The sequence below is a fragment of the Ooceraea biroi genome, chromosome 10 (genome assembly GCF_003672135.1).
Source record: "Ooceraea biroi isolate clonal line C1 chromosome 10, Obir_v5.4, whole genome shotgun sequence".
Classification (NCBI taxonomy): Eukaryota; Metazoa; Arthropoda; class Insecta; order Hymenoptera; family Formicidae; genus Ooceraea; species Ooceraea biroi.
This window is the reverse complement of record NC_039515.1, coordinates 5,661,367-5,674,953: the sequence shown is the minus strand read 5'-3', so window position 1 is coordinate 5,674,953 and position 13,587 is coordinate 5,661,367. Positions and strand designations below refer to the sequence as shown.

General features: G+C 43.2%; 1 protein-coding gene across 1 annotated transcript in view; it reads right to left on the bottom strand.

Moving 5' to 3' along the window:
- Window positions 1-13,587, bottom strand: part of LOC105282702 (serine-rich adhesin for platelets) — a 79,944-nt gene that overhangs the window by 51,207 nt on the left and 15,150 nt on the right. The window contains 1 exon segment of the mRNA XM_011344906.3: window positions 2,466-2,526. Coding sequence (XP_011343208.2) covers window positions 2,466-2,499 — 34 coding nt within the window. The 5' untranslated portion in view covers window positions 2,500-2,526.

Genomic DNA, 13,587 nt, shown 5'->3' with positions numbered 1-13,587 from the left:
CGCAGTTTGTCGGTTAAAACCCGGGACACCCTGTATATGTAATTTGATCTTTACACTCACACAGAACTTATACAAAACTCACTTCTTTCATTTACTTAATACAGGCATCTTTTTAAGTCTCAGCTCAGCGGGAAACGATAGTTTTCGTTTGAAATGTCAGAAAAGAGATTCGCGTGATTCCTTGCTCTGCGCGTCCTGCGGCTTTTATCAAATTCTCTTAATCGCCGCTGAGCGTTTACACTCCATGCGCAACGCGCATTCTGCCTGATCACCCTGCGGATACACGAGACGTGTGAGAACTCGGGGATTTACATTTTATATCTCTCAGCTGGTGGTCTGACCAGCGAGCTTACGTACGATTTGCACAGAATGCCTACGCCGAAGGTATCATCCTTTCGTCCTCGGCGCCGATCTTTGCCGCAAAGATCTCTTTCGTAGTTCTCCTGCGAGTTTACTGTACATTTATAATTCCGGATATACTACATCCTTATACTGACGTAACGTTTCCAGACGCCACGATCGTTCCTCGATCTTCAGAAATTATTCGTCACTATATTCTTACAAGGAAAGGTTTTTAGGTGTTACACTCGGATTTCAAAAATTTTTTGCATGCAGGTAGGGAGGTCCCCAAATAGAAGAAAAATTATTAAAGTAGCGGCCCAAATGCATATTTGCGCGCTACGTGCGCAATTTTCGATGTTAGGCTAATTACTCAAAAATGCTATTTCCAATCGAATTCTTTACATTTTTTATTTCACCTAATGCACAACGCTTTAGAAAGAAATCAAAACCAAAATTAAAACTGAAAGAATTAAAAACCTCCCTTGACCAGATCTTTTATGTCCTCGTTATGGATTCTGATCAAATCTATTTAAAGTCGCATACAATAAATCACGCAGAAAGAGCAAATTACGATTTGCGCGATGTACAATTATTCCAAATTGTGTGCATTAGCAGTTGCAGTAAAAAATTAAAAAAGTTACGATGCAAATACCATTTTTGAGCAATGGGCCTTTTATACGCACTGTGCTCGCGCGGCACGAGATTACATTAGACGCTCGTATTTTCTAAACACACACGCACACAGAAGCACATCGCGCACGCACACACACACACAATATTATTTAAAGCAATATAAATGTGCATTAGGTGAAATAAAAAATGTAAAGAATTCGATTGGAAATAGCATTTTTGAGTAATTAACCTAACATCGAAAATTGCGCACGTAGCGCGCAAATATGCATTTGGGCCGCTACTTTTATTTTTTTCTTCTATTTGGGGACCTCCCTACCTGCATGCAAAAAATATTTGAAATCCGAGTGTAACACCTAAAAACCTTGCCTTGTTAGTTCAATGTAGAAGTATACGGTATCCTCCCCCCTTCCACTGTATGATGTTGCACCTTGAAAGAATAATTTTGCGTCTGTCTTTTTTTGTCCAGTAATGTGACGCCAATAAAATCGCGATCACTGCAATTTGAATGCCGATGGCCTCTCAGTTTCATATTCCTCGCGGTCTCTTGGCTAAAAATATATCCCGCATTCTCCGCCCGTGCCGAGGGAATTTTTCTCCCAAATTTACTCGCAAGTGCATACCTCTTTTTTCGAAATTTACTTGTTGCATGCAGAATTAACGAGTCGTTAGGCACGCGCATCTTTCTCCTTCTTCCTCTCTCGCGCGCGCGCGAGATTTCGCCGATTGCGCGAGGCCAATTCATTCGCGATTCTCGCCGCACGACTCATTCGCGATTCCTGAATCGTACGCAACTCCGTGTACCCGATCGCCACGCGCCTGTTTACGTCTACGTAGGAAACACCTTGGTCCCGGCACGAAAACCTAGTTAGCGAGCGAGCATGCGAGCGAGCCGTGCCGAGACGGGCGTTTCTCGAGGACGTCCTCGCCGGGTCTGGCCCGCCGCGCGGGTTTAACCCTCGGAAACGTCGGAGACTGATTTTATCGCGGGATCATGCGAGTTTTATGCATCCTGCCGGAGGATGACCGGGGGAGGATTGTCGCCTGCATACGAATCGTGGCGCGGTGAGTTGGCACAGAATTGGGATGAATTTCTTTCTTTCTTTCTTTTTCACGACCTGCGGCTGTTGGAAAGTGTATTCGTTTTATTTATTGTATTTTTTTGTATTTTTAGGATAAGAACTTTCATTCCTTAGCTTGGGAAAAGACTTTTTCTTACATGTAGTTTCTCGTCTTTTAAACATGTGCAAATTATTTATGCTAACTTCCGTTGATTGGGAATTAACGAGGGATTACCGAAACATTTTATTGACCCGTATTTTATTCTCTCTACGAGAGTTTAGAGTGTAATTAAATAAAGTAAGAGAAGCTTCTGAGCTTTGTGAAACACTTTTCCAGTCATCACATTAGCTGTTCGTTACTCGCGCGTGTACATTGTGAAATGCAGTTTGCCTGTGTTGCCGTCGAAGCGATCGATGAGTTGCAAAACTTACCCTGCAGCAGAAATCCATGCAGCGCGAGGTTCATGGCTACGATATGATTGATTTCTTCAGCCTGGAAGCAAAGAGGCATCATTAAAATCAGCCTTTTCGAAACGGCTCTTGGAAAAGCAAATATCAAATATCCATCTCGCCTCACGGAAATGTCGCTTGTGCCACGTGTCGCATAAATATTAATAATCCCTACATCTACGTAAAACTACATGCACAATCAAAAGTAGATTCATCTGAATTTTATCAATCATCTATACACCTCCAATAATAACACTGTTCAACAAAAAATCACTTTTTTTCGAACACCGGAACGAGACTAGTCGTTTCTTATAGTTTTTTGGATGCTGAACACGAATCCGGTTTCCAAATTGCTCCATTACGTCACAATTTTGAGAAATTTGCACTTAAAGGTACAAAAAAGGGCTATTTTGACGAATTTCATTATATTATAGCTACAAAATGTGACGTGCTGGAGAAGTTTAATTACAATGAAAATAAAGTATGTTGTTAAGACTTTCAATCCTCAAAAGGAACTTTTGGTGTCGGTTATGGTTCATAAGATATCCATGGTTATATATGGAGTATATGAGGATACAAATAACTCGGGTCAGTTTAGTTCGCGTCTTGCCGCTAGATGTTGCCCTGTGATACATACTCGCATTTAAAAGTCACGAACCGAGAGTATATATAAATGTTCTTAACTTGGCAGCAGTCTGCTTTTACAGCTTAAAAGTTAATTATATTAGATAAATGGCACTTGGCGACAAAACGCGAACTAACAGAAGAGAACCCGTGAGTTATTCTTAGATTGTGTTTACAATGACACGAACATGTAAATATTCTCCAGATTTTTACATATATTTCGTATTCAGCGACTTAAAAAACACTTAAGTTTAAAGGAACATAATTGAAAGATAATTGTCAATGACCTAAGTCACAGTTAACTTCTCTAACAATACACCTCATATTTAACCATAAATATCTTATGAACCATAACCGACACCAAAAATTCCTTTTGAGGATTGAAAGTCCTAACAACATACTTTATTTTCATTGCAATTAAGCTTCTCCAGCACGTCACATTTTGTAGCTATAATATGCAATTCGTCAAAATAGCCCTTTTTTGCATCTTTAATTGCAAATTTCTCAAAATTGTGACGTGATGGAGCAATTTGGAAACCGGATTCGTGTTCGGCATCCAAAAAACTATAAGAAACGACTAATCTCGTTCCGGTGGTTTTTGTTTGTTGAACTGTGTAATCAGTCTAAACTTTTCCGACACATCCAGAAAACGCTCTATACGTCGACTGCATAATATAACGTTGGAAAGGCGCATTGGTACGCTAATGTCGCTGCAACAATTTGCCTCAACAGGGCAATGACGGACCACGCTAATTGCTACTAAACCGCTCGGAGGCGTAAAAGAGCAAGCGAGGTAAATAAACTCGTCTCGCCGGTTCTCCGGCCTTTGTGTGCTCTTGCGGATGGTCAGTAGCGACTCATGAGGAACTCACGACACCTACCATGTGTCAATATTTGACCGGAGGTCCCCGATGACGCGCCTCGTGAGGAGGGAGGAACACCAGCGATCGTACCACTGATCGCTCGCGGTGCCGCTTTCATACCGTATAATTAAGGACTCGCGTGCATTGATCCCATCGATCGATCGATCGAGGCACCGAGGCACCGCGGCGACTTAATTGTCGCCCCGCTAATTAAGTGCAATTTGACGGACTGTTTCGCTGCGAGAGAACGAGCGTAAATCCTTGGCAGCGCGCGGCGTGTGATCAAGAATTAAGAACGCGATTTAAAAATTATCCCGGTCAATCGCCGCAATTTCTTTCATTCCAATTAAATCGTGATTTCGTAATTTTTTTTAATTCCGCTAAGACGATTGGGTAAGAACGAACAACGCTCTGTCTCGCCCTGCTGCCTGATTAGGATTCATTCGTCCATTAGAGATTCGTCGCGATGGACTAATTGCTGACTCGTAATTAACTTATATCATTTATTATAACTTATAAAATAAATACAATAATTAAGATAATTTATAAAATAATTAAAAATAATTAATGAAATGAAGTAATATCAGCAAGTACACGATGGCTGTCTCTGTCACCATAAAACCGGTGTTTCTCAGTGCAGGGTTTTCATACCTTCATTTCGCCAACTATGGAGAGTATCAACAATCGTGAAAAATATTTCAGATTTGACCGGTATCATTTAATCGCTGCGTCGCCGAATTTAACAATTTGATTCCACTTGCTTGCGGCGTATCCAATTTCCTGCGTGAGTGCGTGCGTGCGTGCGATAAATGATCAATAAGATAGCATGTGTGCATACGGGGGAACGCTCGAAAGTCCGGCGGAACAATGGCCGGCCACGTTGCAGCGAAAATAATTCAGGTCGCAGCGCAGGTAAACGTTATAACGGTGTCTCCTAGAATGGCGCAGAAACCACCGATGGTTTTCGCGACCCGGTTTATTCCCGAGCGCGATAATCACATCGTCGAAGAAAAGAAAGAAAAGAAAAGAAAAGGAACGCCTTCCTGCACGAGAAAGCGAGAGAAAATCGTCATGGACCTCGCATCGGACCTCGCCGAGTTGCGCGATTCGATTCAGACATTTCTTCAGGTTTCCTAGATGTCTTTTTGAAATTCCCATGCGATTAAAATATTCCTTTTCTTGTGTAATGCGACTTTCTCTCTGTTACTCTCGCAATTATATTTTTGGGTCATCAGCGGCTTACGGGGTCACTAAGATCATTAAGATCACGAGATCATTAGTCTTTGATGTGCGTCGATTCAAAGCGTGGTAATCAGGTTTTAGTTAATTACAACCCCAATTTTTTCAATGTTGCAACTATTAATAGCTAAAAAGGAGGTATAAAAGGGGGAAGAGGGCAGAAGAGAATATCTCTGGATAAAACGTTTCGAACGAGCCTGCAATATTTGGCAATCGTACAACTCGGATAGCTTCAAGGTCGGGTTGCACAAGGTGCAACTGCAGCGTACTCTTGCGTGGTGTATTCTCGCGCATAAATGCGCTTTATTGCGGTGTAAGGTAGAACGATCGGATTTATCAGATTCCCATTTATCATAGTGAATCGTGGCGCTCGGCCGCTCGATAAACGGTATCGATAACGCGCGGTATTGCGTGGATCTTCTTCTTCTTCTTTTTCTTCTTTTCCGATACACACGCTCAAAGTGGCAGTTATGAATGATTCACCGCGATCATTCAATCGGGCCCGGAGCGATGTCCGCCGGAGCGGGCAAGCTTACTCGCTTCGCAGTTCGTCGGATCTCGATCGACGGAATCGACTCGCGATTTATCGATCTCGCCGACTTATGAACGCCCCGCCCGATCGTTAAACTGGGAAAAATGGCGAGACGATCCATCCAAGGAGCCTGTAATCCAGCAGCGCGCTCGCGCGCGACGTAAATGAACGTAAATCAATATAACGACCGCGAGAGGATGCCGTAAACGTAAACGCTGATTAAAGATTAAACTACCCAGATAGCCAAGTCTGCCGAAAGCAGATGACGCTATCTGCTATCAACTATTGCCAGCCAAAAGACAACAAATTTGATACAGAAGCTGTTATTAACGATTAATTCGACAAATTGGTGCCAGAAATGTAACAGAGCTTGCTCACAAAATCTAAGAACAGATTGGCGGCAGAAACCGAGCAGAATCTGCAAACATGGCTCGAAGTCGGATTGTCGACAGAAACCGAGCAAGATTTGCGCACGCGGAATCTAACGGCAGATTGGCAGCAGAAACCGAGCAAGATCTGCGCGCGCGGAATCTAACGGCAGATTGGCAGCAGAAACCGAACAGGATCCGCAGCTTTTGACAGTATTCAAATTTACACGGCTATGAATATGTGTTTTCGCTCCGCACCGCTATGCGGTGCACGCGTCGAGTTCTTACTCGATGTTAAGATTTAGCCTAACAGTTATATAAGTTAATATACGCGCCTTGGCATGATAATATTAATTTTTCTGAAAATTTTTGTACTTGCGGCACAGAGGCTCCCATGGACAGCGTCCATGTAGTTCACGCACGCCACAAGCAATCTGAAGTTCGAAAGCGAAATTCGGACTTCAGATTAAAATAAATTAACAATAAGAGAGAGATTATGCAACGAACTGTCAGAAAGATACATCAAGCCAAATGTACTTTAATTTAACAAACAAACAAATGCGTTCTTTTAACAATTTATAGTGTGTTAAAAGTAAACACATGCTTTAATATATCGTAAATATGAATGGCCAGAAGCTGCAGATTCTGTTCGGTTCCTGCTGTCAATCTGCCGTCAAATGTTAACAGATTCTGCTCGGTTTCTGCCGCCAATCTGCTGTCAGAGTCTGTTAGCAGGCTCTGCTGGCAGATCACTATCCTAACGCGGACATAACGGATGCCAATTTGCTATCAACTTCTGCAGTAATCTGTTGCCAATCTGCCGGCAGATTGCACACATTTTGCTTACTGGGTGCTATCAACTATTGCCAGCCAAAAGACAACAAATTTGATACCAGAAGTTGTTATTAACGATTAATTCGACAAATTGGTGCCAGAAATGTAACAGAGCTTGCTCACAAAATCTAAGAACAGATTGGCGGCAGAAACCGAGCAGAATCTGCAAACATGGCTCGAAGTCGGATTGTCGACAGAAACCGAGCAAGATTTGCGCACGCGGAATCTAACGGCAGATTGGCAGCAGAAACCGAGCAAGATCTGCGCGCGCGGAATCTAACGGCAGATTGGCAGCAGAAACCGAACAGGATCCGCAGCTTTTGACAGTATTCAAATTTACACGGCTATGAATATGTGTTTTCGCTCCGCACCGCTATGCGGTGCACGCGTCGAGTTCTTACTCGATGTTAAGATTTAGCCTAACAGTTATATAAGTTAATATACGCGCCTTGGCATGATAATATTAATTTTTCTGAAAATTTTTGTACTTGCGGCACAGAGGCTCCCATGGACAGCGTCCATGTAGTTCACGCACGCCACAAGCAATCTGAAGTTCGAAAGCGAAATTCGGACTTCAGATTAAAATAAATTAACAATAAGAGAGAGATTATGCAACGAACTGTCAGAAAGATACATCAAGCCAAATGTACTTTAATTTAACAAACAAACAAATGCGTTCTTTTAACAATTTATAGTGTGTTAAAAGTAAACACATGCTTTAATATATCGTAAATATGAATGGCCAGAAGCTGCAGATTCTGTTCGGTTCCTGCTGTCAATCTGCCGTCAAATGTTAACAGATTCTGCTCGGTTTCTGCCGCCAATCTGCCGTCAGAGTCTGTTAGCAGGCTCTGCTGGCAGATCACTATCCTAACGCGGACATAACGGATGCCAATTTGCTATCAACTTCTGCAGTAATCTGTTGCCAATCTGCCGGCAGATTGCACACATTTTGCTTACTGGGTGCTATCAACTATTGCCAGCCAAAAGACAACAAATTTGATACCAGAAGTTGTTATTAACGATTAATTCGACAAATTGGTGCCAGAAATGTAACAGAGCTTGCTCACAAAATCTAAGAACAGATTGGCGGCAGAAACCGAGCAGAATCTGCAAACATGGCTCGAAGTCGGGTTGTCGACAGAAACCGAGCAAGATTTGCGCACGCGGAAGCTAACGGCAGATTGGCAGCAGAAACCGAGCAAGATCTGCGCGCGCGGAATCTAACGGCAGATTGGCAGCAGAAACCGAACAGGATCCGCAGCTTTTGACAGTATTCAAATTTACACGGCTATGAATATGTGTTTTCGCTCCGCACCGCTATGCGGTGCACGCGTCGAGTTCTTACTCGATGTTAAGATTTAGCCTAACAGTTATATAAGTTAATATACGCGCCTTGGCATGATAATATTAATTTTTCTGAAAATTTTTGTACTTGCGGCACAGAGGCTCCCATGGACAGCGTCCATGTAGTTCACGCACGCCACAAGCAATCTGAAGTTCGAAAGCGAAATTCGGACTTCAGATTAAAATAAATTAACAATAAGAGAGAGATTATGCAACGAACTGTCAGAAAGATACATCAAGCCAAATGTACTTTAATTTAACAAACAAACAAATGCGTTCTTTTAACAATTTATAGTGTGTTAAAAGTAAACACATGCTTTAATATATCGTAAATATGAATGGCCAGAAGCTGCAGATTCTGTTCGGTTCCTGCTGTCAATCTGCCGTCAAATGTTAACAGATTCTGCTCGGTTTCTGCCGCCAATCTGCCGTCAGAGTCTGTTAGCAGGCTCTGCTGGCAGATCACTATCCTAACGCGGACATAACGGATGCCAATTTGCTATCAACTTCTGCAGTAATCTGTTGCCAATCTGCCGGCAGATTGCACACATTTTGCTTACTGGGTAGTTACGTTAAGATTCGCATATACGATTTTAAATACCGCTCGCGGCATTGTTATTATTATCATTATGCATTATGCACTATAAACTTTTGCGAACCGCGAATGGCAAGCCATCCCTTCTTCGCTTGGAGTATTTGTTTAAAATTGCTTTAACCGTCTCTTGCGACGATAAATTGCAGGGAAATTATTTATACATGAACAATTTGCGAGTACCCTGTTATGCTGCGTGCTGCACTTCCGGTGGTGGTTTTCGGTGCACGGCTTTCCTGCCGCGTCTCTCGCGCTCCGCCACGTTCTTAAAAGGCGATTTTCACCTTACGTAAAACCAGCACATCCACCGGCAAACGACTTTCCCCGATTCCCGTATATCGCGCGATACACATGCCAGTATGCGCATCAAAGATGATCGGCGCCGGCCACGCCTTCAGCCGATCCGCAATTGATTTTTGACTCGCGTGCTCTTATTCTCGTGTTGTTTTAATTACATCTCGAATCTGCATTTGGTATTAGGTGTATGCAAAAGTTTTAGTCATTTTTTGCAAATTTTTATTTAGGTACATAATATATGCAACATAATTCAGTCAAAATATTTGTCCTCATTTTTTAATGATTTTTAATGATTTTTTATCATTTCTCCGGTAAAGATGCCAACTCTTCAGAAATGTAAAAAAGCGAGAATTTATATAAAGTTTAAATAATAATATCAAAGCGCTGGAAAAAAGACTAAAAGTTTCTGCATACATCTAAAATAATATAATATAACACTAGACGGTGAAAAAATACAACTTTTGCATCTAATATTTGATTATTGGGCAAGATTCACAGATGACGATCTCGAGAGAAAGAGAGAGAGAGGAATCAGTTTGCCGCGCGTGGAAAGTCAACGACAAGGAGCACGAGCGTCGACGTTTGCCGGTTAGTCAAGAAGCCAGGAAGCCGGTCGTTTTCTCGTCTCTAATTAGCAGTCGTCGACTCGCAGCCGGCTCTAATTTTACTCGGAGGAAAGCGAATTCGAAATCGTCCGCGACGTCGCGTTCCGCATACATTAAGATCGCGAATCATGATGATCATCATGATCTTCCTCACCGCAAGCGGAGAATTCAAGGCCGCGCTTTAGGAAAGATCGTCGAAGTATCTTCCTTCTACGCAAAAGCAAACGCTCGATTTCGGATGCGGTCAGACAAAATTTTGGCGAGCATCTTTCGCGTGAATAACTGAATAATAAGAAGAGTCACACGCAGGAGAAGAAAACGCACGGATCGAGTCGCGATTCGACGCGATTGTCTGCCAGCGATTGCAGTTTCGCGTTTAATTAATCTTGGCGTTCGCCGCAACGCCAACACGTGTTACATTGCGCTTGTTGGATTGTATAATATAATGTTCTCCTAAATCGTGTACTGTTGAGATGACACACCTCGAGAAACCAGACGACCCGTGCTGCCTGCGGAATGTCACGATCAGAATAAATTATTCTTCCTCCGATTTCTCGATGTGCCGAGGAGCTCGTAGAAATGTCGGGCTGACGCCGTGTGCGTCTATGCATGTGAGCAAATCGCTCAAGCAATTTACTTTCTTTTTAATCTCTAATTACTAGACTGCATATACGCATCGCGTTTTTACATCCTTTGAGCTCGAGCAGGCTTTCCATGTCGATGTACTCTTCGGCGATACATATCTATGGCACGCAAGCGCCTGTTTCAGGCGCACGTCTTATTTCAATTTTAATTACTAGATTTTCGAATGATCTCAATGCACTATAAAAATTCAGAAATATGTTTTCTTCATTGGCGAGTGTGCCGATGGATATTTCTGCCACTTTAATCGTTGCGCGTCAATTGGCGCAATTATTGGCGCAATCGGGAAAAGAACGAGGTTTCATTGTTTGCCAACCGAGAAATGAAGAGATCATTATTATTGAACATCACAAGGTATCGAAACAATTTCACGTCGACCTCGCATGCTTGAGATGCATCGCGCGGCATCGTTGCTTTCACGAGGTCTTTTAATACCAGATTCATATGCTAATTCGCGTCCTAATTGACGCGACGTCTTCGTGGATCGATCGATCCTTCCAACAACATCGCTTCGGTCGTTAAAATCACGCTGGAGAACGCGCGGCATTCTCATTATCCGACTCGGGTCGCGAGTCGAGCCCGTCGACGGTATCGCCGGCGCGGATCAGACTCCAAATAGCGACGACAATAATTCGTCGATTACATAAACGAGCGCCACGAGACAATGTCCTCTTTCACGCGGCAATTTTATCGGGACACGCGGCCATTCTGGCCGTGACAGCTCGGATTAAGACAGAGTCGGATTGCGCATTGATCGCGAGAGGAGCGGGAGGATGGATGGACGCCTCGCGAGCGCATCCTGAACTTTCTAAAACCGATCCAACGCGGCTCGATCGTACGATCGTGCGAGTTTATTCCCTTCCGTGGAGAGTCACGAGCTTCTCACTTCTTTCTACGATCCAACGAGACAGAGAGAGAAAATGATTCTTTCAGCAGGAAAATTCAAAAGAATTGTTGAGACCTTGTTACGTTAGAATTTTCCAAACATTTTCCGAAAAGAGTATAGGCGCATTGTTATTTCAAAGAGCTATTGATCCATGCGCGCGCTCATGAATCAATAGCACGCGTGTGAAACGAGCTATTCCGCGTCAGCTGGCAGTCTGATCAAAGCGGTTCCGTTGGTGATCTCTAGTTAGGCGATTACGCGCCTCGCCGTTACATCAGATCGAGCTCTAATTACGCCCGGGTTTCCGCGTTTCAGATCGATCAGCCGGAAACTGACCGGAGGTTCGGTCGGCCGCCGATGATCTGGATTTCTGTTGATGATTCTGTTTCACCCCTTCCCCGGATCAGCAGGAAGTTATGAAGCTTTTACGAGCTCTCCCACTGAGAAAAGTGATTTGATTGTATCAACAAGACGTATCTGATAGAATGCATTTTGGTTAAACTAACCAAGAATTTCTAGTTATCACGATAGGACTGGATATTTTATAACTAGAACGTTTGATAGACTGTACTGTAAGAATTTGGTTAGTATTTTCCAGTTGGATCTATAAAACTTCTAGTTATATTACACTAGACATAAGAACGAACGAAGATGCAATCAGAATTCTGGTTAATCGCAGGGCACTCCAGCAGCATTCTATTGTTTCGTGTCGTGCGTGTTGATGCATGTTCGGGAAACGGATCGGCACGGACGGCACGTTTTCCTCCTGTAGTGAAATGAAATTAGTTAGTGCAATGGCTGTGAAGTGGCTGGTGAAGTGATGGCGGATGAAAAAACGTGTTCTCCTTTTATATTTTTTTATACAGGGTGTCCCGTAATAATCGCCTAACCTCTCGTATGCCAATAGAGCAGATCGAGACGAAGAGAAAAGTCCCATACCATTTTGCGACATTCGCAATAATAATCCTATACCTCGAGCGGCTCGGCACTCGCCTCCGCGCGCTCTGGATTCGCTTGACTTTAATATGCAATATTTCGATTATTATTGCGAATATCGCAAAATGATACGGGACTTTTCTGTTCATCTCGATCTGCTCTATTGGCATGCGAGAGGTTAGGCGATTATTACGGGACATCCTGTATAAATATCAACGTGATATTTCATTTACAGCAATCCAAGAAAACTCACGGTAACGAAACAGAAAAACGTTTCTTTTCACTAAACAGTCATGTTAATTTAACTAAATACGTTTAGTATTATTATCAAGAAAATCTGGTAAATTTAACAGGAAGGAATTACCCATGCTCATCTGGTAATTCCTAAAGGAATTCTGATTCGTCCATTTTCCAACAGACAAACTGGTTGAACCTACCAGATTTCTAATTAATGCAACCAGATTTTTGTTTCAGTGCCGACACGGTCAGAGACGGTTCCAAGCTCGGCTGATGTTCCTTAAACGCATGCGAGCTGATGAGACGTTTAGGAATACAAGAAAAATGTGTCGTCTATGGTTTGTATGGTTTTCAGCCGCCAGCCGGTCGCCGAGGAGATCACTACATGCGATCTTCCGCGGATTAATACCGAACTCTCTGCTGCGATCATTACATAAGAGCCCAATTATCCGGGACCGAACGATCGGCCGACTCGTCGGCGATAATATTATAAGATAGAAGAGTAGCGTGCGTTGCGTAAGCGCCGAAACACACGCTTGGAACCGAAGAAAAGCTCTCTGTACTTCCGACGAAAAAAAAAAGAAAGAATCACAGCTCTTCTCTCCGCGTGCACCTGCTCGGCTGCAAAATCAATCGCGGAGCATCCGCGTTATTATGGGTTATGGAGCAAGATCGTGATCTATTCATGGATCCATAAATCAGGCGCGCCTGCACAGTTGCAGTCGCGGATGACTGGACGACGATCCATGGAAAATCGTCCTGCTCGAGAAAGAAAGAGAGAAAGAGGAAGATCACCCTTAATTATGTCATTGTGAATGATCCGCGTGCTCTCTTGAAGATGGACTTCTTGAAAAAGAAGTCTGCTTGTCTTGTTAACGCGAGATTACGAGAGATCGTAACGATCAGTGATTTTTTTCGGAAATACGATCGTTTTGAGCGTTACGATCTCTCCGACGCGTATAAAAAGGAAAAAGCGTCGTGATGCCGCGTTCAGAAGATCGATCCTCTCACGATCTTGATCGACACGCGCGGCGTTTCACGGTTGCGCGAGCGGGTCGTTCTCTTGGATCGATGTCCGGTTAGCGCGATTATGCGCGCTCCT